Source organism: Nerophis ophidion, linkage group LG11, assembly GCF_033978795.1.
Source record: "Nerophis ophidion isolate RoL-2023_Sa linkage group LG11, RoL_Noph_v1.0, whole genome shotgun sequence".
Classification (NCBI taxonomy): domain Eukaryota; kingdom Metazoa; phylum Chordata; class Actinopteri; order Syngnathiformes; family Syngnathidae; genus Nerophis; species Nerophis ophidion.
The window spans coordinates 9020834-9047374 of NC_084621.1; the positions used below are offsets into that span (position 1 = coordinate 9020834).

At 45.7% G+C, this 26541-nt stretch overlaps 1 protein-coding gene across 1 annotated transcript in view; it reads right to left on the reverse strand.

Annotated features, from left to right (window-relative positions):
• tmem145 (transmembrane protein 145) overlaps positions 1-26541 on the reverse strand; it is a 103466-nt gene that overhangs the window by 33061 nt on the left and 43864 nt on the right. Inside the window, exons 6-9 of the mRNA XM_061915046.1 lie at positions 11222-11306; positions 10890-10961; positions 3010-3078; position 1 (exon numbers count right to left, since the gene is read on the reverse strand). The exon at position 1 is cut by the window's left edge and continues 80 nt beyond it. Of these exons, the coding sequence (XP_061771030.1) occupies position 1; positions 3010-3078; positions 10890-10961; positions 11222-11306 (227 nt within the window). The remainder of the gene's footprint in view (positions 2-3009; positions 3079-10889; positions 10962-11221; positions 11307-26541) is intronic.

The window sequence follows — 26541 nt, forward strand, 5'->3', positions numbered from 1 at the left end:
ACTGGAGGGGACAGAAGACGGAGAACGCAGAGGCAAAGAGTGAGGACACAGGACCAGGAAGAGGGTTCAAACAGGGGGTCAGGACTGCATGGGAAGTGATTTAAAGCCACTACTAGCGACCACGCAGTCTGATAGTTTATATATCAATGATGAAATATTAACATTGCAACACATGCCAATACGGCCGCTTTAGTTTTCAGCCCACTTACGGCTAAAAGTCGTCTCTTTTCATCACATAATTACACAGTATTTTGGACATCTGTGTTGCTGAATCTTTTGCAATTTGTTCAATTAATAATGGAGACGTCAAAGAAGAATGCTGTTGGTGCAAAGCGGTGTATTACAGCTGTCTTTAGCATCGAGACACAGCCGGTGTTTCTCTGTTTTTGTTGTGAAGCTTTAACACAGAGCGGTCAAGCGAACATCTTTCTCTACGTCAACCAGCAAGTTTTTGGATGGGAAAATTGTTGGCTCTTACCGGAGACTTCAGTGGATTATGGGACCTTCTCCTGTAGCTGTAAAAAAGGCAGCTGTGATCTTGGCTCCTCATCGGCTTCTCTATGAGACACTGGCGTTTACCGCAGCCATCCGACTTTCAGGTATGACTTTACTCATCTAATCTCACTAAAACACTATTAACGCAATAAGCAGATAAGGGATTTCCCAGAATTATCTTAGTAAATGTGTTTTATTACATCTGAAATGCTACCACTGCTGCCGCCCGGAGCCGTCGCTTTTTGTTTATTTTTTTTCATTTTTTTTAGAACCTCACTCTAACTTTCCTCATCCACGAATCTTTCATCCTTGCTCAAATTAATGGGGAAATTGTCGCTTTCTCGGTTCGAATAGCTCTCGCTGCTGGTGGCCATGATTGTAAACAATATTCAGATGTGAGGATCTCCACAACCCGTGACGTCACGCGCACATCGTCTGCTACTTCCGGTACAGGCAAGGCTTTTTTATTAGCGACCAAAAGTTGCCAACTTTATCGTGGATGTTCTCTACTAAATCCTTTCAGCAAAAATATGGCAATATCGCGAAATGATCAAGTATGACACATAGAATGGACCTGCTATCCCCGTTTAAATAAGAACATCTCATTTCAGTAGGCCTTTAAAGAGGTGAGATAAGGAGTGAGAAAGAAATGAGCACAGTAGGTCAAAGTGTTTTGTTGAATACAGTGAGGCACACGGAAGATTCCAGACTATAAGATCAGTTGCTGCTTGAGTGTAGATGACTGCGGGCGTGCACTCATTGTCACCCTGCATGTGTGGGTGTACTCACCCTGCACGTGCGGGTGTACTAACCCTGCACGTGTGTGTGTACTCACCCTGCATGTGTGGGTGTACTCACCCTGCATGTGTGGGTGTACTCACCCTGTACGTGTGGGTGTACTCACCCTGCATGTGTGGGTGTACTCACCCTGTACGTGTGGGTGTACTCACCCTGCACGTGTGTGTGTACTCACCCTGCATGTGTGGGTGTACTCACCCTGCACGTGTGGGTGTACTCACCCTGCACGTGTGGGTGTACTCACCCTGCACGTGTGGGTGTACTCACCCTGCATGTGTGGGTGTACTCACCCTGCACGTGCGGGTGTACTCACCCTGCATGTGTGGGTGTACTCACCCTGCATGTGTGGGTGTACTCACCCTGTACGTGTGGGTGTACTCACCCTGCACGTGTGTGTGTACTCACCCTGCATGTGTGGGTGTACTCACCCTGCACGTGTGGGTGTACTCACCCTGCACGTGTGGGTGTACTCACCCTGCATGTGTGGGTGTACTCACCCTGCATGTGTGGGTGTACTCACCCTGCATGTGCGGGTGTACTCACCCTGCACGTGTGGGTGTACTCACCCTGCACGTGTGGGTGTACTCACCCTGCACGTGTGGGTGTACTCACCCTGCACGTGTGGGTGTACTCACCCTGCATGTGTGGGTGTACTCGCCCTGCACGTGTGGGTGTACTCGCCCTGCACGTGTGGGTGTACTCGCCCTGCACGTGTGGGTGTACTCGCCCTGCACGTGTGGGTGTACTCACCCTGCACGTGCGGGTGTACTCACCCTGCATGTGCGGGTGTACTCACCCTGCATGTGCGGGTGTACTCACCCTGCATGTGTGGGTGTACTCACCCTGCATGTGTGGGTGTACTCACCCTGTATGTGTGGGTGTACTCACCCTGTACGTGTGGGTGTACTCACCCTGCATGTGTGGGTGTACTCACCCTGCATGTGTGGGTGTTCTCACCCTGCATGTGTGTGTGTACTCACCCTGTACGTGTGGGTGTACTCACCCTGCATGTGTGGGTGTACTCACCCTGCACGTGTGGGTGTACTCACCCTGCATGTGTGTGTGTACTCACCCTGTACGTGTGGGTGTACTCACCCTGCATGTGTGGGTGTACTCACCCTGCATGTGTGGGTGTTCTCACCCTGCATGTGTGGGTGTTCTCACCCTGCATGTGTGTGTGTACTCACCCTGTACGTGTGGGTGTACTCACCCTGCATGTGTGGGTGTACTCACCCTGCATGTGCGGGTGTACTCACCCTGCATGTGCGGGTGTACTCACCCTGCACGTGCGTGTGTACTCACCCTGCACGTGCGGGTGTACTCACCCTGCACGTGCGGGTGTACTCACCCTGCACGTGCGGGTGTACTCACCCTGCACGTGCGGGTGTACTCACCCTGCATGTGTGGGTGTACTCACCCTGCATGTGTGTGTGTACTCACCCTGTACGTGTGGGTGTACTCACCCTGCATGTGCGGGTGTACTCACCCTGCACGTGTGGGTGTACTCACCCTGCACGTGTGGGTGTACTCACCCTGCACGTGTGGGTGTACTCACCCTGCATGTGTGGGTGTACTCACCCTGCACGTGTGGGTGTACTCGCCCTGCATGTGTGGGTGTACTCACCCTGCATGTGCGGGTGTACTCACCCTGCACGTGCGGGTGTACTCACCCTGTACGTGCAGGTGTACTCGCCCTGCATGTGCGGGTGTACTCACCCTCCACACCTGCGGCCGTCATAAACATTTTGTAGGTCGTGTGAAGAAGCTGTCTCCCCTTCAAATTGTCTGCAGAGGAAACACATAAAAAAGGCACAAGGTGACGGAGGTGCGTTTACGTGCAGCAGAAGGCAGAAGGCAGAAGTTGTGCTAACAGATGGCGTGGAAGGGAGAGCGAGTTGCGACAATGAGAAGGCGGGCGATCGACGGGGAGCGAGCGATACAGCGGCGCGCGTTCATCCCGCGGCGTTTCTCCGCTCATTTGCCAGGACGTGCATATTTTACGACCTAAAGAAGCCGTGGGGGAGGATTTACAGGTGGGTGGCAGGTCGTAAACATTAACGTGCGCCCACGGCCCCTCTGTGTGCCGGATGCCTTGCCCTTTGGGTACGTTTACGCAACAACAGGACGGGAAAGTTTCAGATGCAGATGTTGACTGTTAAGAACTACTTCAAGCGCTGTAATGTGCATGCCAACCACAAGTTGGCGATGCTGCTTTTTCACATGAATTAGACCACCTTTTAGATGTGGCCATACTTGCCAACCTTGAGAGCTTATAGGGGGGGTTGGGGGCGGGGTTTGGTGGTAGCTGGGGGGTGTGGGGTTGTATATTGTAGAGTCCAAGGCGAGTTAGCGCTGCAAGGGGTTCTGGGTATTTTTTCTGTTGTGTTACGGTGCGGATGTTCTACCGAAATGTGTTTGTCATTCTTGTTTGGTGTGGGTTCACAGTGCGGCGCAACAAATGTAAAGTGCGTTACAAGTGTAATTCATTATTATTACCATAAATAAATAAATAAATGAGTTGTACTTGTATGGCGCTTTTCTACCTTCAAGGTACTCAAAGCGCTTTGACACTACCTCCACATTTACCCATTCACACACACATTCACACACTGATGGAGGGAGCTGCCATGCAAGGCGCCAACCAGCACCCATCAGGAGCAAGGGTGAAGTGTCTTGCTCAGGACACAACGGACGTGACGAGGTTGGTTCTAGGTGGGATTTGAACCAGGGACCCTCGGGTTGCGCACGGTCACTCTCCCACTGCGCCACGCCGTCCCTTAAACTCATGTACATAATCACGTTTCATCAAACATAAATTAACCTTGTTACCTTCGGAGAAACTGGGTAACATGGCCCACAGACAAAGCGTAACCTACTATTACCATAACAATCTACAAGGTTTAAGTCTCACCTTAAAACTCATCTGTATACTCTAGACTTTAAATAGACCTCCTTTTTAGACCAGTTGATCTGCCGCTTCTTTTCTTTTTTCTCCTATGTCCCCCCCTCCCTTGTGGAGGGGGTCCGGTCCGATGACCATGGAAGAAGTACTGGCTGTGCAGAGTCGAGACCCAGGATGGACCGCTCGCCTGTGTATCGGTTGGGGACATCTCTACGCTGCTGATCCGCCTCCGCTTGAGATGGTTTCCTGTGGACGGGACTCTCGCTGCTCTCTTGGATCCGCTTTGAACTGAACTCTCGCGGCTGTGTTGGAGCCACTATGGATCGAACTTTCACAGTATCATGTTAGACCCGCTCAACATCCATTGCTTTCGGTCCCCTAGAGGGGGGGGGTTGCCCACATCTGAGGTCCTCTCCAAGGTTTCTCATAATCAGCATTGTCACTGGCGTCCCACTGGATGTGAATTCTCCCTGCCCACTGGGTGTGAGTTTTCCTTGTCCTTTTGTGGGTTCTTCCGAGGATGTTGTAGTCTTAATGATTTGTGCAGTCCTTTGAGACATTTGTGATTTGGGGCTATATAAATAAACATTGATTGATTGAAGGTTAATATAGAGTGCTTCTCTATCTTCCCCTCCATTTTTCTGCTATCTTTTGTTTCTCTAGTTATCATTACGTATATGTATTGTTGCATTCCAACAACTGTATTGTTGATAATGGAGGTAAATTATTAGTATTGTTCATTATCAATAGTGCTATTTCTATTGGTTTTTAAAATGCTCCATTTGTAGTGTAAAAATGCTCATTGTCATTTCTGTATTATTATTTATTTATCTCGCCGCTTCTTTGCTATCACTTGTACCATCATATTTGTACATATCCTATTTGCTGGTGTTGTTTTTGTCTCTCTGTCTAATCCCCCTCTTGCCCCCACAATTTCCCCCTCCGTCTTCCTTTTTTCCTCTTTCTATCCCCTCCTGCTCCAGCCCGGCTGCACCAAATGATAATATAAATACGTTTAATAAAGTCAAATATAAGTAAGGCAGTAAGAGAAGTATCCTACCCTTCTCTTATGTAAAGTAAATCTGAACAGCCGATTTGGGCTCCTACAGCAACTACAGGTTGGGGAGGAGACCCTGCCCCAAGTGGAGGAGTTCAAGTACCTCGGAGTCTTGTTCACGAGTGGGGGAAGAGTGGATCGTGAGATCGACAGGTGGATCGGTGCGGCGTCTTCAGTAATGCGGACGTTGTATCGATCCGTTGTGGTGAAGAAGGAGCTGAGCCGGAAGGCAAAGCTCTCAATTTACCGATCTATCTACGTTCCCATCCTCACCTATGGTCGTGAGCTGTGGGTCATGACCGAAAGGATAAGATCACGGGTACAAGCGGCCCAAATGAGTTTCCAGGTCTCTCCTTTAGAGATAGGGTGAGAAGCTCTGCCATCCGGGAGGAACTCAAAGTAAAGCCGCTGCTCCTTCACATGGAGAGGAGCCAGATGAGGTGGTTCGGGCATCTGGTCAGGATGCCACCCGAACGCCTCCCTAGGGAGGTGTTTAGGGCACGTCCAACCGGTAGGAGGCCACGGGGAAGACCCAGGACACGTTGGGAAGACTATGTCTCCCGGCTGGCCTGGGAACGCCTCGGGATCCCCCGGGAAGAGCTAGACGAAGTGGCTGGAGAGAGGGAAGTCTGGGCTTCCCTGCTTAGGCTGCTACCCCCGCGACCCGACCTCGGATAAGCGGAAGAAGATAGATGGATGGATGGATGGATGGCAACTAAGTCAGAGGTCCCCAAACTACGGCCCGCAGTCTGGATACGGCCTGCCAGCGTCCAAAATCCGGCCCGCGGGAAATCCCAAGTTAAAAAATATATAAAATAATGATATTATTTTATTTTTCATTAGAATTTTTTTTTTTTAATCCGTCCTTTCTAATCCATTTTACTCTCCTAGCCGCCCAGGAAAATCTTATTGTCGAAAAATGCATTTTCCCATCGATAACTTGACATCATCAGCGGCAAGTGCGCACTCTTTCAGTCAATTAGTGCGCGAGGAATATATATATATATATATATATATACATATATATGCTATAAAAACAGTAGCACTTTTTATATTTTCCTTTGTTTGTTTTTTATTGTAGCAACATGGTAGTTAAGGTTTTGGAGACTTGTGTATGCGTGTGCATGTTTATATATATATATATATATATATATATATATATATATATATAAAAATATGTATACATAATATGAAAAGAAACTTGGAAGCAGGGAACAAAAGGAGGTAAGCTAAAAAAAAACGCAATCAAATAAAGCTTACCGCAACGCTAAAATTGAGAAGACAGGATACGACACGACAGGTAGCAACGACAAGAGCGACATCGACATGATAATACAATAATCCAGCACTGACTGGAGGAACAAAGCAGGTCAAATAGGAGCGGGCTGATTGACACCAGGTGTGGCCTAGTGCCAATCAAACAGCACACAGGGAGACAAACAGGAAGCTGTAACCAAAATAAGAGTGCTGACAGGAACTAAGGACAGGAAATACTAAACACACAGAGAAAAAACTAAAACACAAACAAACTAGCCTGACAGGATCTTTATTACAATCCCCAAAGAGGGCTCTTTAAGTTGATGATTACTTCTATGTGTAGAAATCTTTATTTATAATTATATAACTTGTTTATTTTTCAACAAGTTTTTAGTTATTTTTAAATCTTTTTTTTCCAAATAGTTCAAGAACGACCACTACAAATGAGCAATATTTTGCACTGTTATACAATTTAATAAATCCGAAACTGATGACATAGTGCTGTATTTTACTTCTTTATCACTTTTTTTCAAACAAAAATGCTTTGCTCTGATTAGGGGTAACTTTATTTTAAAAATGTTCACAGGGGGTACATCACTGAAAAAAGGTTGAGAACCACTGACATGGACATACTGTATTGTTTTTCCCAATCATTCAATTAAACACGGCATAGCTCGGTTGGTAGAGTGGCCGGGCCAGCAACTTGAGGGATGCAGGTTCGATTCCCGCATCCGCCATCCTAGTCACTGCCGTTGTGTCCTTGGGCAAGACACTTTACCCACCTGCTCCCAGTGCCACCCACACTGCTTTAAATGTAACTTAGACATTGGGTTTCACTATGTAAAGCGCTTGTTTGTTTTAAAAGAAGGGTTATTAAGCCTTTTTAAAAAGTATCCACAGTCTGTGGTGCCCTCAGGTGGTCAGGGAGAGCGTTCCACAGACTGGGGTCTCCCAAATTTCGTAGCTTTGTTCTTGGAGGTTGGAGGAGGTTTGCCTGTTTGGAGCGGAGGTGTCGTGTGGAGGATTTGGGGGTGAGGAGCACTAGAGAAAAGTGCTATATAAATAGAATTCACTTCACTTCACACATTGTACTACCGAGTGGGAAAAATGTGCATGACAGTTTCATCAACACGAACTATAAATACGATCTATCTCCGAGGGACTAAAACAATAATGCTATCTCCTGCTGGTAAATCGTGGGCATGACTAAAAGTCCAATTTAGCTGAAAGAAGAAGCACAGTGTTTGCACCATGTGGTGTAAATCGCTCTGAAAGGACTGCAGGGAGTTCGGTCAAATCCTCAGCGCCACCGACTTTGCAGATAAAAAGGGGTGTGGAGTCACTGACAATAGAACAACAGGGTGTCACTCTCGGGAGTAAAAAAACAAGAATTCCGAGAACCTTGCGGTTCATTTGAGCTGCGGGAGCACGTAACTGAAATGTTCCATTTTAGTTCTTCCTGTCGCCTTTAAAAGACGCTGAAGCTTTACCCTTCACCTTGGCATCTTTCACTCGCGGCATTTTAAGCCAACGTGAAAGAAGATTCTTGCAAAATGACATTTGAAACACGGAACTCAGTCGAGGATTTCTTTTGCATTTTTCAAGGCCTACTGAAAGCCACTACTAGCCACCACGCAGTCTGATAGTTTATATATCAATGATGAAATATTAACATTGCAACACATGCCAATACGGCCGCTTTAGTTTACTAAATTGCAATTTTTAATTTCCCGTGAGGTTTCCTGTTGAAAACGTCGCGGAATGATGACGCTTACGTTGCTTGTGACGTTATTGGTTGGAGGGGACATTTTATCCCAGCACCACTCGCGGCTAAAAGTCGTCTGCTTTAATCGCATAATTACACAGTATTTTGAACATCTGTGTTGCTGAATCTTTTGCAATTTGTTCAATTAATAATGGAGACGTCAAAGAAGAATGCTGTTGGTGGAAAGCGCTGGATTGCAGCAACCAAAACACAGCCGGTGTTTCTTTGTTGTGAAGCTTTAATATGGAACAGAGCGGGCAAGCCAACATGGTTCTCTACCACATGTCAACCGGCAAGTTTTTGGATGAGAAAATTGTGACTTGTGGCATTTTAAGCCAACATGAAAGAAGATTCTTGCAAAATGACATTTGAAAAACGGAAATCAGAACTCAGTCGAGGATTTATTTTGCATTTTTAAAGGCCTACTGAAAGCCACTACTAGCGACCACACAGTCTGATAGTTTATATATCAATGATGAAATATTAACATTGCAACACATGCCAATACGGCCGCTTTAGTTTACTAAATTGCAATTTTTAATTTCCCGTGAGGTTTCCTGTTGAAAACGTCGCGGAATGATGACGCTTACGTTGCTTGTGACGTTATTGGTTGGAGGAGACATTTTATCCCAGCACCACTCGCGGCTAAAAGTCGTCTGCTTTAATCGCATAATTACACAGTATGTTGGACATCTGTGTTGCTAAATCTTTTGCAATTTGTTCAATTAATAATGGAGACGTCAAAGAAGAATGCTGTAGGTGGAGAGCGCTGGATTGCAGCAACCAAAACACAGCTGGTGTTTCTTTGTTGTGAAGCCTTAATATGGAACAGAGCGGGCAAGCCAACATGGTTCTCTACCACATGTCAACCGGCAAGTTTTTGGATGAGAAAATTGTGACTTGTGGCATTTTAAGCCAACATGAAAGAAGATTCTTGCAAAATGACATTTGAAAAACGGAAATCGGAACTCAGTCGAGGATTTATTTTGCATTTTTAAAAGCCTACTGAAAGCCACTACTAGCGACCACAAAGTCTGATAGTTTATATATCAATGATGAAATATTAACATTGCAACACATGCCAATACGGCCGCTTTAGTTTACTAAATTGCAATTTTAAATTTCGCGCCGAAATATCCTGCTGAAAACGTCTCGGTATGATGAGGCGTGCGCGTGACGTCACGGATTGTAGAGGACACTTTGTTCCAGCACCGTTCCCAGCTATTAATAGTCTGTTTTCTTCGCAAAATTCCACAGTATTCTGGACTTTTGTGCTGCTGAATCTTTTGCAATTTGTTCAATGAATAATGGAGACGTCAAAGAAGAAAGCTGTAGGTGGGAAGCGGTGTATTGCGGCCGGCTTTAGCAACACAAACACAGCCTGTGTTTCATTGTTTACATTCCCGAAAGATGACGGTAAAGCTTTACTACCGGCAGGTTTCGGTGAGAAAATGGTGGTAATAAGTGTGCTCTCACTATAGACATGAGCGGAGAACTTGCGTCAAAGATGACAGTCAAGCTTTACTATGGAACAGAGCGGTCAAGCGAACACGGTTGGATTAGACCACAGACACACAAAGTACTGTGTATTATGTGTATTATTAACATTTTACCATTCTGTATTCTGAAGGCGATCTATGTCGTGTGCTACTCCAGCATCAATATCAGCAGCCTCCTCCTGACCGTCACCATCAACGTCGGTTTCAAAGCGGTATGGCTCTAACCCTTGTTGTTGTTGGGCCTGGTCGAGTGGTCCTGATACCCCCACGGCTGCCACGGCGCCTTTCCCTTCATCTGAATCGCCCCAACTGCCCTCTTGTCCTTTTTTTTTTCCTTCCTAGTCTTTCACTCTCACTTTCCTCATCCACGAATCTTTCATCCTCGCTCAAATTAATGGGAAAATCGTCGCTTTCTCAGTCCGAATCGCTCTGGCTGCTGGTGGCCATGATTGTAAACAATGTTCAGATGTGAGGAGCTCCACAACCCGTGACGTCACGCGCACATCGTCTGCTACTTCCGGTACAGGCAAGGCTTTTTTATTAGCGACCAAAAAGTTGCAAACTTTACCATCGATGTTCTCTACTAAATCATTTCTGCAAAAATATGGCAATATGGCAAAATGATCAAGTATGACACATAGAATGGACCTGCTATCCCCGTTTAAATAAGAACATCTCATTTCAGTAGGCCTTTAAAGCTCAGGTATGAATACAAAGTCTCCCTAAATACAAAAGGGATTACAACAAGGAGCAAGACTGTATTTGGGATCATTTGACCTTGGCAGAGGTCCGTGCTCTCCTGAGTGCCATTTAAGATTGCTTTCTTGTAACTATTGGAAGGGAGCGCTACATTTGTCCCGCCTCCAGCCTCAAATGTCTGCATCCCGGGAGCCCAGCAGGCTTACAACGATGCCGCAAAGCATCCTTCACCAGCGATTAAAAGTTAAACGGAACAGATATGAAAACCACCTTTCCCTCCTCCATTATGCTTTCTAAAATCTTAGCAAAAGCTCTTTCTCGGCATCCGGGGAGAAAAACAGGAGAAGCTACTCCTATGCCATCAAGGAAACATGCTTCTGTTACAAAAGGCTGTGGCACTTACTGACAGATACTTACAGGCGAAGTAGCAGGAGAGCAGGAAGACCATGGAGAAGACGACCAAGAAGGTGATGTCTGTCTCCAAGATTCCTGGGGGAAGAAGTCATGAGATGAGCTGATGAACAGAAATAGAATCCCCGAGGAGGGAGGAACAGGTAAAGTGAGAGGGTCAATGACTGACAAAAATAAAGCGGATCGCGGCTACTCCTCTCAGTACATCCGTCATCATTAATTCATGCAGCTGTCCGTTTATTATCGTCATTTGTCCACTTCGCTGCCTTTTATTGGCTGGGCTAAGTGGCCCCGGGAATGTGCCGTGGCCGATTTGTCCGGTAATCGTTCTCGCTTACCGAACTCGTCTGCTGAGAAGTGCTGCGTCCAGAAAGACTGGCCGTTTGTCAGTTTCATCTCATACTCCAGCTGCAGACCATCGCCCTGTGGGGACACAGGGGGGGGCTCCACGTTAGCCGGATTAGACTGCACGAGTTGCAAAAACAGTAAAAATGTGTTCAATATTTCATTTTTGGCATGGTCAAGTTTTACAATCATTAGACCAGGGGCGCTCACACTTTTTTTGCAGGTGAGCTACTTTTCAATTGACCAAGTCGAGGAGATCTACCTCATTCCTATTTATAATTTATATTTATTTATATCTATTTATTCAAGTCCGAGTCCATGGTTCTCGCCCGGAAAAGGGTGGAGTGCCATCTCCGGGTTGGGGAGGAGACCCTGCCCCAAGTGGAGGAGTTCAAGTACCTAGGAGTCTTGTTCACGAGTGGGGGAAGAGTGGATCGTGAGATCGACAGGCGGATCGGTGCGGCGTCTTCAGTAATGCGGACGTTGTATCAATCCGTTGTGGTGAAGAAGGAGCTGAGCCGGAGGGCAAAGCTCTCAATTTACCGGTCGATCTACGTTCCCATCCTCACCTATGGTCATGAGCTTTGGGTCATGACCGAAAGGATAAGATCACGGGTACAAGCGGCCAAAATTAGTTTGGGTCTCTCCCTTAGAGATAGGGTGAGAAGCTCTGCCATCCGGGAGGAACTCAAAGTAAAGCCGCTGCTCCTTCACATCGAGAAGAGCCAGATGAGGTGGTTCGGGCATCTGGTCAGGATGCCACCCGAACGCCTCCCTAGGGAGGTGTTTAGGGCACATCCAACCAGTAGGAGGCCACGGGGAAGACCCAGGACACGTTGGGAAGACTATGTCTCCCGGCTGGCCTGGGAACGCCTCGGGATCCCCCGGGAAGAGCTAGACGAAGTGGCTGGGGAGAGGGAAGTCTGGGCTTCCCTGCTTAGGGTGCTGCCCCCGCGACCCGACCTCGGATAAGCGGAAGATGATGGATGGATGGATATTTATGAAAGAGACATTTTTGTTAACAGGTTAATGCTGTTTAATGATAATACAAGCATGTTTAACACACATAGATTCCTTTCTATCATGAAGACAAGAATATAAGTTGGTGTATTACCTGATTCTGATGACTTGCATTGATTGGAATTAGACAGTGGTGCTGATAACGTCCGCTTTTTCAAATGGAGGAGAAAAAAAAGTCCTCCTTTCAGTCCAATACCACATGAAAGTGGTTGGATTTGGCATCTCATTTGTCCAACTTGCATACTGGTTTTTAAACACTTTGTTATGAGAGTAGCATATGTGTGTGGCCCTTTAATGTCTGGCAGCAGGTGAGTGACGTCAGCGAGTGTGCGGGTGGGCAAGCAAGTGAGAAAGCGGTCGCCGAGGGCGGGGGAGAAATACATTGGCATCAAACTCCGTTGTGCACGCTAGCTTTCTGAGACTCTTATTTTGTTAGCACAGGCAGGATGTAACAGGTCTTTTATGGTGAAGACAGGAACTGTGCAGTCGGTCTTTAGAGTTTTGACAGTAGGTACGGAGTCTCTAGAAATAAAATGTGTTTCTCTGCGTCCGCCCTGTTAGTGATTTTTTTCTTAAATATGAGCTCGCAGCAGCCAGCGTCATCTCACAAGATCCTCGGGTGCCGAGAATGTCAAACAACTGACGAAAGTGAAGTCTTGGTATGATTGATGATTGCTCATTTTTATGTCTATTTCTTTGATGCCTGGCTTGAGATCGACTGACACACCCTCCGAGATCGACCAGTTGATCGCGATCGACGTAATGCCCCCCCCTGCTTTAAACCATTAGTGCCCTGCCTACAGTCTACATGTGCTTTGTGGACTTGGAGAAGGCATTGGACCGTGTCCCTCGGGAAGTCCTGTGGGGAGTGCTCAGAGAGTATGGGGTATCGGACTGTCTGATTGTGGCGGTCCACTTCCTGTATGATCAGTGTCAAAACTTGGTCCGCATTGCCGGCAGTAAGTCGGACACGTTTCCAGTGAGGGTTGGACTCCGCCAAGGCTGTCCTTTGTCACCGATTCTGTTCATAACTTTTATGGACAGAATTTCTAGGCGCAGTCAAGGCGTTGAGGGGTTCCGATTTGGTGACTGCAGGATTAGGTCTCTGCTTTTTGCAGATGATGTGGTCCTGATGGCTTCATCTGGCCAGGGTCTTCAGCTCTCACTGGATCGGTCGTGGAACTGTGGACCAGCTCTATACTCTCGGCAGGGTCCTTGAGGGTGCATGGGAGTTTGCCCAACCAGTCTACATGTGCTTTGGGGACTTGGAGAAGGCATTGGACCGTGTCCCTCGGGAAGTCCTGTGGGGAGTGCTCAGAGAGTATGGGGTATCGGACTGTCTGATTGTGGCGGTCCACTTCCTGTATGATCAGTGTCAGAACTTGGTCCGCATTGCCGGCAGTAAATCGGACACGTTTCCAGTGAGGGTTGCACTCCGCCAAGGCTGTCCTTTGTCACCCATTCTGTTCATAACTTTTATGGACAGAATTTCTAGGCGCAGTCAAGGCGTTGAGGGGATCCGGTTTGGTGACTGCGGGATTAGGTCTCTGCTTTTTGCAGATGATGTGGTCCTGATGGCTTCATCTGGCCAGGGTCTTCAGCTCTCACTGGATCGGTCGTGGAACTGTGGACCAGCTCTATACTCTCGGCAGGGTTCTTGAGGGTGCATGGGAGTTTGCCCAACCAGTCTACATGTGCTTTGTGGACTTGGAGAAGGCATTGGACCGTGTCCCTCGGGAAGTCCTGTGGGGAGTGCTCAGAGAGTATGGGGTATCGGACTGTCTGATTGTGGCGGTCCACTCCCTGTATGATCAGTGTCAGAACTTGGTCCGCATTGCTGGCAGTAAGTCGGACACGTTTCCAGTGAGGGTTGGACTCCGCCAAGGTTGTCCTTTGTCACCGATTCTGTTCATAACTTTTATGGACAGAATTTCTAGGCGCAGTCAAGGCGTTGAGGGGATCCGATTTGGTGACTGCAGGATTAGGTCTCAGCTTTTTGCAGATGATGTGGTCCTGATGGCTTCATCTGGCCGGGATCTTCAGCTCTCACTGTATCGGTTCGCAGCCGAGTGTGAAGCGACTGGGATGAGAATCAGCACCTCCAAGTCCGAGTCCATGGTTCTCGCCCGGAAAAGGGTGGAGTGCTATCTCCGGGTTGGGGAGGAGACCCTGCCCCAAGTGGAGGAGTTCAAGTACCTAGGAGTCTTGTTCACGAGTGGGGGAAAAGTGGCGTTTTCAGTAATCCGTTGTGGTGAAGAAGGAGCTGAGCCGTAAGGCAAAGCTCTCAATTTACAGGTCGATCTACGTTCCCATCCTCACCTATGGTCATGAGCTTTGGGTCATGACCGAAAGGACAAGATCACGGGTACAAGCGGCCAAAATGAGTTTCCTCGGCCGGGTCTCTCCCTTAGAGATAGGGTGAGAAGCTCTGCCATCCGGGAGGAACTCAAAGTAAAGCCGCTGCTCCTCCACATCGAGAGGAGCCAGATGAGGTGGTTCGGGCATCTGCTCAGCATGACACCTGAATGCCTCCCCAGGGAGGTGTTTAGGGCACACCCGACCGGTAGGAGGCCACGGGGAAGACCCAGGACACGTTGGGAAGACTATGTCTACCGGCTGGCCTGAGAACGCCTGGGGATTCCCTGGGAAGAGCTGGACGAAGTGGCTGGGGAGAGGGAAGTCTGGGCTTCCCTGCTTAGGTTTAGGCTGCCCCCCCCCAACCTGTCCTCAGATAAGCGGAGGAAGATGGATGGATGGATAGACATTTGGCGAATGGCTGAAGAAAATGTAGTTGCTAAGCCCCGCACCAACTTGTTGATGGCGGCCGTGTTTTTCAATAAATCTTGCTCAAATTTTACACACATGTGCTTGTCAGTGCCCTTGAGCAGAGTTTAACCGTAGGGCTCTGTTGACAATGAGCATCCCTTAGAAAGTGGAAACTTCACACTTTTATTTGGAAGTCAAGGCGCTAGAGTCCCGAGGAAGGCTGGAGAGGAGCAAAATCCAAGTTGCTTGAGATCCAGTGTGAAGTTCCCACAGTCAGCAATGGTTTGGGGAGCCATGTCAGCTGCTGGTGTTGGTCCTCTGTGTTTTATCAAGTCCAGAGTCAATGCAGCTGTGTACCAAAAGATTTTAGAGCACTACATGCTTCCATCTGTTGAAAAGCTCTATGGAGATGATGATTCTATTTTCCAGCATGATCTGGCACCTGCCCAAGGTGCCAAAACCACCAGTAACTGGTGTAAGGACCATGGCATTACTGTCTTCGATTGGCCTGCCACCTCCCTTGACCTGAACCCCATAGAGAATTTGTGGGGTATTGTGAAGAAAAAGCTCTAACATAATAGTGAGAGTCCAGTCCATAGTGGATCTAACATAATAGTGAGAGTCCAGTCCATAGTGGATCTAACATAATAGTGTGAGTCCAGTCCATAGTGGATCTAACATAATAGTGTGAGAGTCCAGTCCATAGTGTATCTAACATAATAGTGAGAGTCCAGTCCATAGTAGATCTAACATAATAGTGAGAGTCCAGTCCATAGTGGATCTAACATAATAGTGAGTCCAGTCCATAGTAGATCTAACAAAATAGTGAGAGTCCAGTCCATAGTGGATCAAACATAATAGTGAGAGTCCAGTCCATAGTGGATCTAACATAAGAGTGAGAGTCCAGTCCATAGTGGATCTAACATAATAGTGAGAGTCCAGTCCATAGTGGATCTAACATAATATTGAGAGTCCAGTCCATAGTGGATCTAACATAATAGTGTGAGTCCAGTCCATATTGGATCTAACATAATAGTGAGTTCAGTCCATAGTGGATCTAACATAATAGTGAGAGTCCACTCCATAGTGGATCTAACATAATAGTGAGAGTCCAGTCCATAATGGATCTAACATAATAGTGAGAGTCCAGTCCATAGTGGATCTAACATAATAGTGAGAGTCCAGTCCATAGTAGATGTAACATAATAGTGAGAGTCCAGTCCATAGTGGATCTAACATAATAGTGAGAGTCCAGTCCATAGTGGATCTAACATAATAGTGAGAGTCCAGTCCATAGTGGATGTAACATAATAGTGAGAGTCCAGTCCATAGTGGATGTAACATAATAGTGAGAGTCCAGTCCATAGTGGATCTAACATAATAGTGAGAGTCCAGTCCATAGTGGATCCAACATAATAGTGAGAGTCCAGTCCATAGAGGATCTAACATAATAGTGAGAGTCCAGTCCATAGTGGATCTAACATAATAGTGAGAGTCCAGTCCATAGTGGATCTAACATAATAGTGTGAGTCCAGTCCATATTGGATCTAACATAATAGTGAGTCCAGTCCATAGTGGATCTAACATAATAGTGTGAGTCCAGTCCATATTGGATCTAACATAATAGTGAGTCCAGTCCATAGTGGATCTAACATAATAGTGAGAGTCCACTCCATAGTGGATCTAACATAATAGTGAGAGTCCAGTCCATAATGGATCTAACATAATAGTGAGAGTCCAGTCCATAGTGGATCTAACATAATAGTGAGAGTCCAGTCCATAGTGGATCTAACATAATAGTGAGAGTCCAGTCCATAGTGGATCTAACATAATAGTGAGAGTCCAGTCCATAGTGGATCTAACATAATAGTGAGAGTCCAGTCCATAGTGGATCTAACATAATAGTGAGAGTCCAGTCCATAGTGGATCTAACATAATAGTGTGATAGTCCAGTCCATAGTGGATCTAACATAATAGTGTGATAGTCCAGTCCATAGTGGATCTAACATAATAGTGAGAGTCCAGTCCATAGTGGATCTAACATAATAGTGAGAGTCCAGTCCATAGTGGATCTAACATAATAGTGAGAGTCCAGTCCATAGTGGACCTAACATAATAGTGAGAGTCCAGTCCATAGTGGATCTAACATAATAGTGAGAGTCCAGTCCATAGTGGATCTAACATAATAGTGGGAGTCCAGTCCATAGTGGACCTAACATAATAGTGAGAGTCCAGTCCATAGTGGATCCAACATAATAGTGAGAGTCCAGTCCATAGTGGATCCAACATAATAGTCAGAGTCCAGTCCATAGTGGATCCAACATAATAGTGAGAGTCCAGTCCATAGTGGATTTAACATAATAGTGAGAGTCCAGTCCATAGTGGATCTAACATAATAGTGAGAGTCCAGTCCATAGTGGATTTAACATAATAGTGAGAGTCCAGTCCATAGTGGATCTAACATAATAGTGAGAGTCCAGTCCATAGTGGATCTAACATAATAGTGAGAGTCCAGTCCATATTTATTAGAGTTCTTGTGAGGACTACCACCATGAGTGGAGTCAATCAGGTGGACCAGGTGTCTGTCTTTGAAGTCTGCAGCCCCACTTAGCTCAGGTCTTTCTGAATAACATCAAGACATCAAGTTCTGCATTGCCTCTGGGTATTTTTTTTTTTCTTGCAGCACAAGGCCCTGGGGTTGGACATCATCGGGGCTTTTGTTGTGTGGTCCGAGGGCTGCCGGAGGACATGTCCACACCATTTGATGGGTTTCTGCGTTGCGAGGCTGACATGTGCTGGCTCTCGGGACTTGGTTAGACAATGGAGGAGACCACCTCATGTTGTCAATGGTCCTGAGGGCTCTGCTGTCAAATCTGTCAGCCAGAGTGTCTGCCAGCCATGTCTTGGAACCATAATTCCGCAATGGATAGAATGGATGAAGGGATTGTGTTGAGTCACCAAATGGTTTCCAGAATGAATGTAAAGATGATCAGGCGGTTGCTTTTCAGCAGATGATCTATTTGAACCTAAATGCAAAAAGACTTCAATAAAAGTTGCCACTTTTCTGCAGTGGAGGTCAATAAGGATTAAAGGCCTACTGAAAGCCACTACTAGTGACCACGCAGTCTGATAGTTTATATATCAATGATGAAATATTAACATTGCAACACATGCCAATACGGCCGCTTTAGTTTACTAAATTGCAGTTTTAAATTGTATTGAAACGGATGGTTGGAGTATGAAAATATTGAAGAAGAAACTGAAGCTATTGAGCAAATAGCTATTGACGCTATTCATAGCCATAGCATGGCCGAATAGCTGCGTTAGCATCGCCGGTAAAATGTGCGGACCAAACGATTCGGACTTTGGCATCTTCTGACACTGGAGCAACTTAAATCCGTCGATTGGTAAGTGTTTGTTTCGCATTAAATGTGGGTGGAAGGAAACGTAATATAGTTGCAAATGCATCTGCAGGTTATCCATACATCTCTGTGCCATGTCTGCTGTAGCACCGCCGGTAAATAGCATGTTAGCATCGATTAGCGTAGCATGATAGCATCGATTAGCTGGCAGTCAACATCAACAAAACTCACCTTTGTGATTTCGTTGACTATCGTTGCAAATGCATCTGCAGGTTATCCATACATCTCTGTGCCATGTCTGTCTTAGCATCGCCAGTCAAATGTGGAGACACTCTGGGGGTCTGGCGGCAGATTTCTTGCCAGTGGTGCAACTTGAATCCCTCCCTGTTAGTGTTGTTACACCCTCCGACAACACACCGTCGAGGCATGATGTCTCCAAGGTTCCAAAAAATAGTCGAAAAAACGGAAAATAACAGAGCTGAGACCCGGTGTTTGTAATGTGAAAATGAAAATGGTGGGTGTGTTACCTCTGCGACGTCACATTCTGACGTCATCGCCTTCAGCCGGATAAACAGAAAAGCGTTTAATTCGCCAAAATTCACCCATTTAGAGTTCGGAAATCGGTTAAAAAAATAGATGGTCTTTTTTCTGCACCATCAAGGTATATATTGACGCTTACATAGGTCTGCTGATAATGTTCCCCTTTAAATTTATGTGTGTATTAACCAATTACTTGTTTTTATTTGATTATTAAAATAAGTGAGCTGCATTCCTGAACCGAACTGAACCGAGTTTATGCTGCATGGGAGCTCATTTGAATTTTTTACACTTAACGATATAATGATCTTTCCTTAGATGGCCATTATGATTTACAGCTCTAAGGAGCGGCGCTCTAATAAATCAAGTGAAATTGGCTACAAAAGTGAATTGATGATCAGCGTCACATTTTAACATTTGGTGCATTAATCCATCTTGGTATTGATGACTTTCTTTGGTGGATGGATACAACTACGTTTGCTCGGACGGCAGTAGGAAGAAGTGCTGCAAGGTGGTCGGGACAAATGTTAAAGAGAAGAGGAAATAGACAATAAGAGACATGCCAGCAAGAGGAAGAAAGGAGTCGAAAGAGAACAAGATGCAGCAAAAGATTGTAAGCTGCAGAAATAGAAAAAGCTTGGTAAAAAGACTTGGAAAAAAATTGGCTGATGTACTCAATATGAGCACGCGTCCAAGAGTGCCTTTCATATAAGAGTCCGGGGGCATTAAGCGGCACGTCTATTAGCGGGATCTGGCGTGACACTAAACACCACTCTGCTGGAAGCATCCATTCTAATCACATCCTGCCTCCGCCTGCAGCAAAATAAACAAGGACACTTGGAGGCACATCGGGAATGATAAGCAGGTGCACTGCAAGAGTATACAGGAGCACAGCAGGGGACTCGCACCCACGGTCAAGTCAACATGCACGCACAACTGTACACTGCAAAAAGTCAGTGTTCATAAACAAGGGGAAAAAATTTGAAAAATTCGGGGTATTTCCTGGAATTGCCGCCGGGTATATAGTATGCGCCTGCCTCGTTTCGCAAAATAATTAGCACATGCTTAGCATTACCGCCGGCTCAGCGAGGCAGGGCATGCCGAAGCCCGGCCCAAGATGGCGGCGAGGAGGCGTGGACTGCGAGCAAGCAGCGAGGTGAGGCGCACTGGAATCAACCCCACACATATTATCAGGTGCGTGGGTGGCCCAGCTGGGCACAATTTAAATCTCCTCTCGCACTGTATAAATGGGCAGCAGCCGTTAACGCGAGCATTCCTCAACTTTATCAGTATTTATTGCCACCTTTCCATACTTCTTTGTCACGTGTTGCTGCCATCAAATTCTAAAGTTAACGATTATTAGCAAAAAAAAAAAAGAAAAAGTTTATCAGTTTGAACATCAAATATGTTGTTTTTGTAGCATATTCAACTGAATATGGGTTGAAAATGATTTGCAAATCATTGTATTCTGTTTATATTTACATTTAACACAATTTCCCAACTCATATGGAAACGGGGTTTGTAATTGATGTACATCAGGGGTGCCCATTACGTCGATCGCGAGCTACCAGTCGACCGCCGGGGGTGTGTCAGTCGATCTCCAGCCAGGCTTTTAAAAAAATAGACCTAAAAATGAGTGATCATCAATCTTCACCAAGACGTCACTTAAATGACATTCACGGTACCGGAGGGTCTTGTGAGATGACGCTGGCTGCTGCAAGATCATTATTATGAAAATATGACCGAGAGGAAGGCGAGAAACACTTTTTATTTCAACAGACTCTCGCGCCGTACCTTCCGTCAAAACTCTAAAGGCCGACTGCACATTTCCTATCTTCACAATAAAAGCCCTGCTTCATGCTGCCTGCGCTAACTAAATACAGAGTCTCGGAAAACTGGCGTGCACAAGCGATCCCTCAGAAAGCTGGCGTGCACATCACTTGTGCACGCCAGCTTTCCGAGACTCTTATTTTGTTAGCGCAGGCAGCATGAAGCAGGGCTTTTATTGTGAAGATAGGAAATGTGCAGTCGGCCTTTAGAGTTTTGACGGAAGGGACGGCGCGAAAGTCTGTTGAAATAAAAAGTGTTTCTCGCCTTCCTCTCTGTCATTTTTTCATAATAATGAACTGGCAGCAGCCAGCGTCATCTCACAAGACCCTCGGGTGCCGTGAATGTCAATCAAGCAAGCTACGGAATTTGCCGCCAATGTTTTTCTTGTAAAGTGTATGGAAGCTGGATGAATTAGATGCCAAAAACCAACCACTTTCATGTGGTATTGTACAGAAAGGACAACTTTTTTTCTCCTCAGTTTGAAAATGTGGGCGTTATCATCATTACTGTCTGATTCCAATCAATGCAAGTCATCAGAATCAGGTAATACACCAACTTATATTCTTGTCTTTGTGAAAGAAAGACATCTATATGTGTTACACATGCTTGTATTATCATTAAACACATTTAACTTGTTTACAAAAATGTCTCTTTCATAAACAAATAAATATAAATGATATATATAAATGAGGTAGATCCCCTCGAGTTGGTCAATTGAAAAGTAGCTCGCCTGCAGAAAAAGTCTGGGCACCCCTGATATACATGAAAGTGTGTGAACTCACAAATGCGCACTATTGAAATAAAATATCAACACAAAAAGTGTCCATACAGCTTTTTGTTCCCCTCCTCCATCATCACTATCCTCGCTGTTAATTATTATTCTATTTAATCTGTTTTATGTTAATATTCTTGGTGTCTGGATCAGATTCATTGGATTTACTCTATTACTCATAGAACAAATTGTTTTGGTTTTTGTACGATTCGTTCTGCGTCGGCCCTTTGGCAAAACTTACTAACAAAAACCGAGGTAACAGTTTGCTCAGTTTGTGAAAGTTGCATTAAAGCAACGTAAAAGTCAGTGTTATCAATGTCAGCCAGGGTTCAATATCTTTGTTAGAAGACGCCCGTTCCAGTCCTCAAGTGATGTTTGCCGCAAAATATGGAAGTGCATACATGGGGTGGGGGGCTTAATTTAAGCTGACGTTGATTCAAAATCCACAGCAAGCCAGCATAAAAAAGGCCTGGAAACACAGCGATTCAGGCAGAAGCCTCTTCAGGATCCGCTGGGTGTATTTTTTTTTCCGCCTTCGCATTTCTGGGAGTACTCACTCCAGAAATACATCTGCTAAGCTTATTATTCCATCACCCAATGGGTGACTCTTCTGAGAAGATGATGCGAAGCTACATGATTGTATGGGTTTTCAATGATGAATATAGGGGACCATCAGAGGTCCCCTATAAAATACTACACGGTCTAGCTCCATCCTATCTTGCCGATTGTGTTGTACCGTATGTCCCGGCAAGAAATCTGCCTTCAAAAGACTCCGGCTTATTAGTGATTCCTAGAGCCCAAAAAAAGTCTGCGGGCTATAGAGCGTTTTCCGTTCGGGCTCCAGTACTCTGGAATGCCCTCCCGGTAACAGTTCGAGATGCTACCTCAGTAGAAGCATTTAAGTCTCACCTTAAAACTGATTTGTATACTCTAGCCTTTAAATAGACCTCCTTTTTAGACCAGTTGATCTGCCGCTTCTTTTCTTTCTCCTATGTCCCCTCCCTCCCTTGTGGAGGGGGTCCGGTCTGATGACCATGGATGAAGTACTGGCTGTCCAGAGTCGAGACCCAGGATGGACCGCTCGTCGGGACCCAGGATGGACCGCTCGCCTGTATCGGTTGGGGACATCTCTAGGCTGCTGATCCGCCTCCGCTTGAGATGGTTTCCTGTGGACGGGACTCTGGCTGCTGTCTTGGATCCGCTTGAACTGAACTCTGGCGGCTGTGTTGGAGCCACTATGGATTGAACTTTCACAGTATCATGTTAGACCCGCTCGACATCCATTGCTTTTGGTCCCCTAGAAGGGGGGGGGGGTTTGCCCACACCTGAGGTCCTCTCCAAGGTTTCTCATAGTCAGCATTGTCACTGGCGTCCCACTGGATGTGAATTCTCCCTGCCCACTGGGTGTGAGTTTTCCTTGCCCTTTTGTGGGTTCTTTGTTTGTCGGTATAGCTCGGTTGGTAGAGCGGCCGTGCCAGCAACTTAAGGGTTGCAGGTTCGATTCCCGCTTCTGCCATCCTAGTCACTGCCGTTGTGTCCTTGGGCAAGACACTTTACCCACCTGCTCCCAGTGGCACCCACACTGGTTTAAATGTAAAAATTAGATATTGGGTTTCACTATGTAAAGCGCTTTGAGTCACTTTGAGAAAAGCGCTATATAAATATACTTCACTTCACTTCACTTCTTCCGAGGATGTTGTAGTCGTAATGATTTGTGCAGCCCTTTGAGACATTTGTGATTTGGGGCTATATAAATAAACATTGAACATTGTTAAGTACAAAACCCAAAACCTGTGAAGTTGGCTCGTATCAATCAGAAATAAAAACAGAATACAAGAATTTGCTAATCTATTTCAACCTATATTCAATTGAATAGAGAGCGGAAACAAGATACTGTTGGATTTGGTTGTATTTTTATTTCCTCGTCAGATTTTACAACAGCTAAGGTGTGAGCCTTTTACATAGACCTTGAATTTGGAATGTTGGAATGAAGACATAACATCCTGTTATCTCAACTGTCCGAGGTAGGGAGGAGAAGAGTGAGTGAGGATGGAGAAACTGACATTTTAGGATTATATCAATTTGGACCTTGCCTTTGTAAATGTTGTATCTAGATTTGTGAATGTTGTCTGTCTATCTGTGTTGGCCCTGCGATGAGGTGGCGACTTGTCCAGGGTGTACCCCGCCTTCCGCCCGATTGTAGCTGAGATAGGCGCCAGCGCCCCCCGCGACCCCGAAAGGGAATAAGCGGTAGAAAATGGATGGATGGATGGATGGATAGATTGATCTCCCAAAGCGCTTTGGTTATAAAATATCAAAATGAGCAACCTCTGTCTCTGATTGATTTAAAACCAGCTTATGTGTCATAAAAGAACCTGCGGGCGTTGACCGAAGGAAGAACGGGTCAGAACGGGTCAGAACGCAACAATACTTAATGTTCAAACTAGAAAACGTTGTTATTTTTTGCTAATATTAGCTCATTTGGAATTTGATGCTCGCAACATGTTTCAAAAAAGCTAGCACAAGTGGCAAAAAAGACTTATAAAGTTGAGGAATGCTCATCAAACACTTATGTTGAACATCGCACAGTTGAACGGGCTAATTCAGGGGTAGGGAACCTACGGCTCTAGAGCCAGATGTGGCTCTTTTGATGACTGCATCTGGCTCTCGGATAAATGGTAAATGAGTTATACTTGTATAGCGCTTTTCTACCTTCAAGGTACTCAAAGTGCTTTGACACTACTTCCACATTTACCCATTCACACACACATTCACACGCTGATGGAGGGAGCTGCCATGCAAGGCCCTAACCACGAACCATCAGGAGCAAGGGTGAAGTGTCTTGCTCAAGGACACAACAGGCGTGATGAGGTTGGTAGAAGGTGGGGATTGAACCAGGAACCCTCAGGTTGCTGGCACGGCCACTCCCCCAACCGCGCCACGCCGTCCCCAATCTGAGCTAACACTGCTTAACACACTAAGTAATGACTTATTCCACTTGTAATTAAAGTGTTAAAAATAACGTTCAAAATATTAAACATGCTCATGCATTTGAATCCATCCATCCTTTTTCTACCGCAATTTATTTATCTATTTATTTTTTTTAGGGCTTGCTCTCCTAGGGGTTCTTTAGACAACCAAGCACCGACATGAGAGCCTGTTTCAGGGTTACGATATTTTTCTATTTTTCAATAAGTCTCTCAGTTGCTTTCCAGCAATTGTCTTTTTCACTTTCGTTCTCGCTCGCACTCTGGCTCCAGCTCCAACCCTGTCTCTCCTCCTGGCTGCTGCTTATAACAGAGCGACAGGTGATTGGATAACGAGGCCCAGGTGGGTTATCTACGCACCTGTCACTGATTTCGAGGCCGGTCCTGGCAACAACCAGCTTCGCTGCAGGCTGGCAGGCCACGCCCCCTCCACAGTTAGCATCAGAATATCAATGTTATTACAAAGAATAAGAGACCTATTATATTCTAGTAATGTTGGTCTTACTTAAAAATGCACGCGTTTAGTTGTGTTCAGTGTTGAAAAAAAAATTATATGGCTCTTAGGGAAATACATTTTAAAATATTCAGATTCTTGGCTCTCTAAGCCAAAAAGGTTCCCGACCCCTGGGCTAATTGGTAACCAGGTGGGTGCCATGATTGGGTGTAAAAGCAGCTTCCATGAAATGCTCAGTCATTCACAAACAAAGATGGGGCGAGAGTCACCACTTTGTGAACAAATGCGTGAGCAAATTGTCCAAGAGTTTAAGAACATTTCTCAACGAGCTATTGCAAGGAATTTAGGGATTTCACCATCTACGGTCCGTAATGTCATCAAAAGGTTCATAGAATCTGCAGAAATAACTGCAACATGCCCGTCACCTTCGATCTCTCAGGCGGTACTGCATCAAAAACTGACATCAGTGTGTAAAGTATATCACCGCATGGGCTCAGGAACACTTCAGAAAATTACTGTCAGTAACTACAGTTCGTCGCTTCATCTGTAAGTGCAAGTTAAAACTATTATGCAACGTGAAACCCATTTATCAACAACACCCAGAAACCATGTCGGCTTTGCTGGCCCAGAGCTCATCTAAGTGGACTTATGCAAAGTTTAAAAGTGTTCTGTGCTCTGACAAGTCCACATTTTAAATTGTTTTTCTGGAAACTGTGGACGTCGTGTCCTCTGGAACAAACAGGAAAATAACCATTAAGATTGTTAAATTCCCGTCACCTTCGATCCCTCAGGCAATATTGCATCAAAAACTGACATCAGTGTGTAAAGTATATCACCGCATGGGCTCAGGAACACTTCAGAAAATTACTGTCAGTAACTACAGTTCGTCGCTACATCTGTAAGTGCAAGTTAAACTATTATGCAACGTGAAAGCCATTTATCAACAACACCCAGAAACGATGTCGGCTTTGCCGGGCCAGAGCTCATCTAAGTGGACTTATGCAAAGTTTAAAAGTGTTCTGTGCTCTGACAAGTCCACATTTTAAATTGTTTTTGGAAACTATGGATGTCGTGTTCTCTGGAACAAACAGGAAAATAACCATTAAGATTGTTAAATTCCCGTCACCTTCGATCCCTCAGGCAATATTGCATCAAAAACTGACATCAGTGTGTAAAGTATATCACCGCATGGGCTCAGGAACACTTCAGACAATTACTGTCAGTAACTACAGTTCGTCGCTACATCTGTAAGTGCAATTTAAAACTATTATGCAATGTGAAAGCCATTTATCAACAACACCCAGAAACCATGTCGGCTTTCCCGGGCCAGACCTCATCTAAGTGGACTTATGCAAAGTTTAAAAGTGTTCTGTGCTCTGACGAGTCCACATTTCAAATTGTTTTTCTGGAAACTGTGGACGTCGTGTCCTCTGGAACAAACAGGAAAATAACCATTAAGATTGTTAAATGCCCGTCACCTTCGATCCCTCAGGCAATATTGCATCAAAAACTGACATCAGTGTGTAAAGTATATCACCGCATGGGCTCAGGAACACTTCAGAAAATTACTGTCAGTAACTACAGT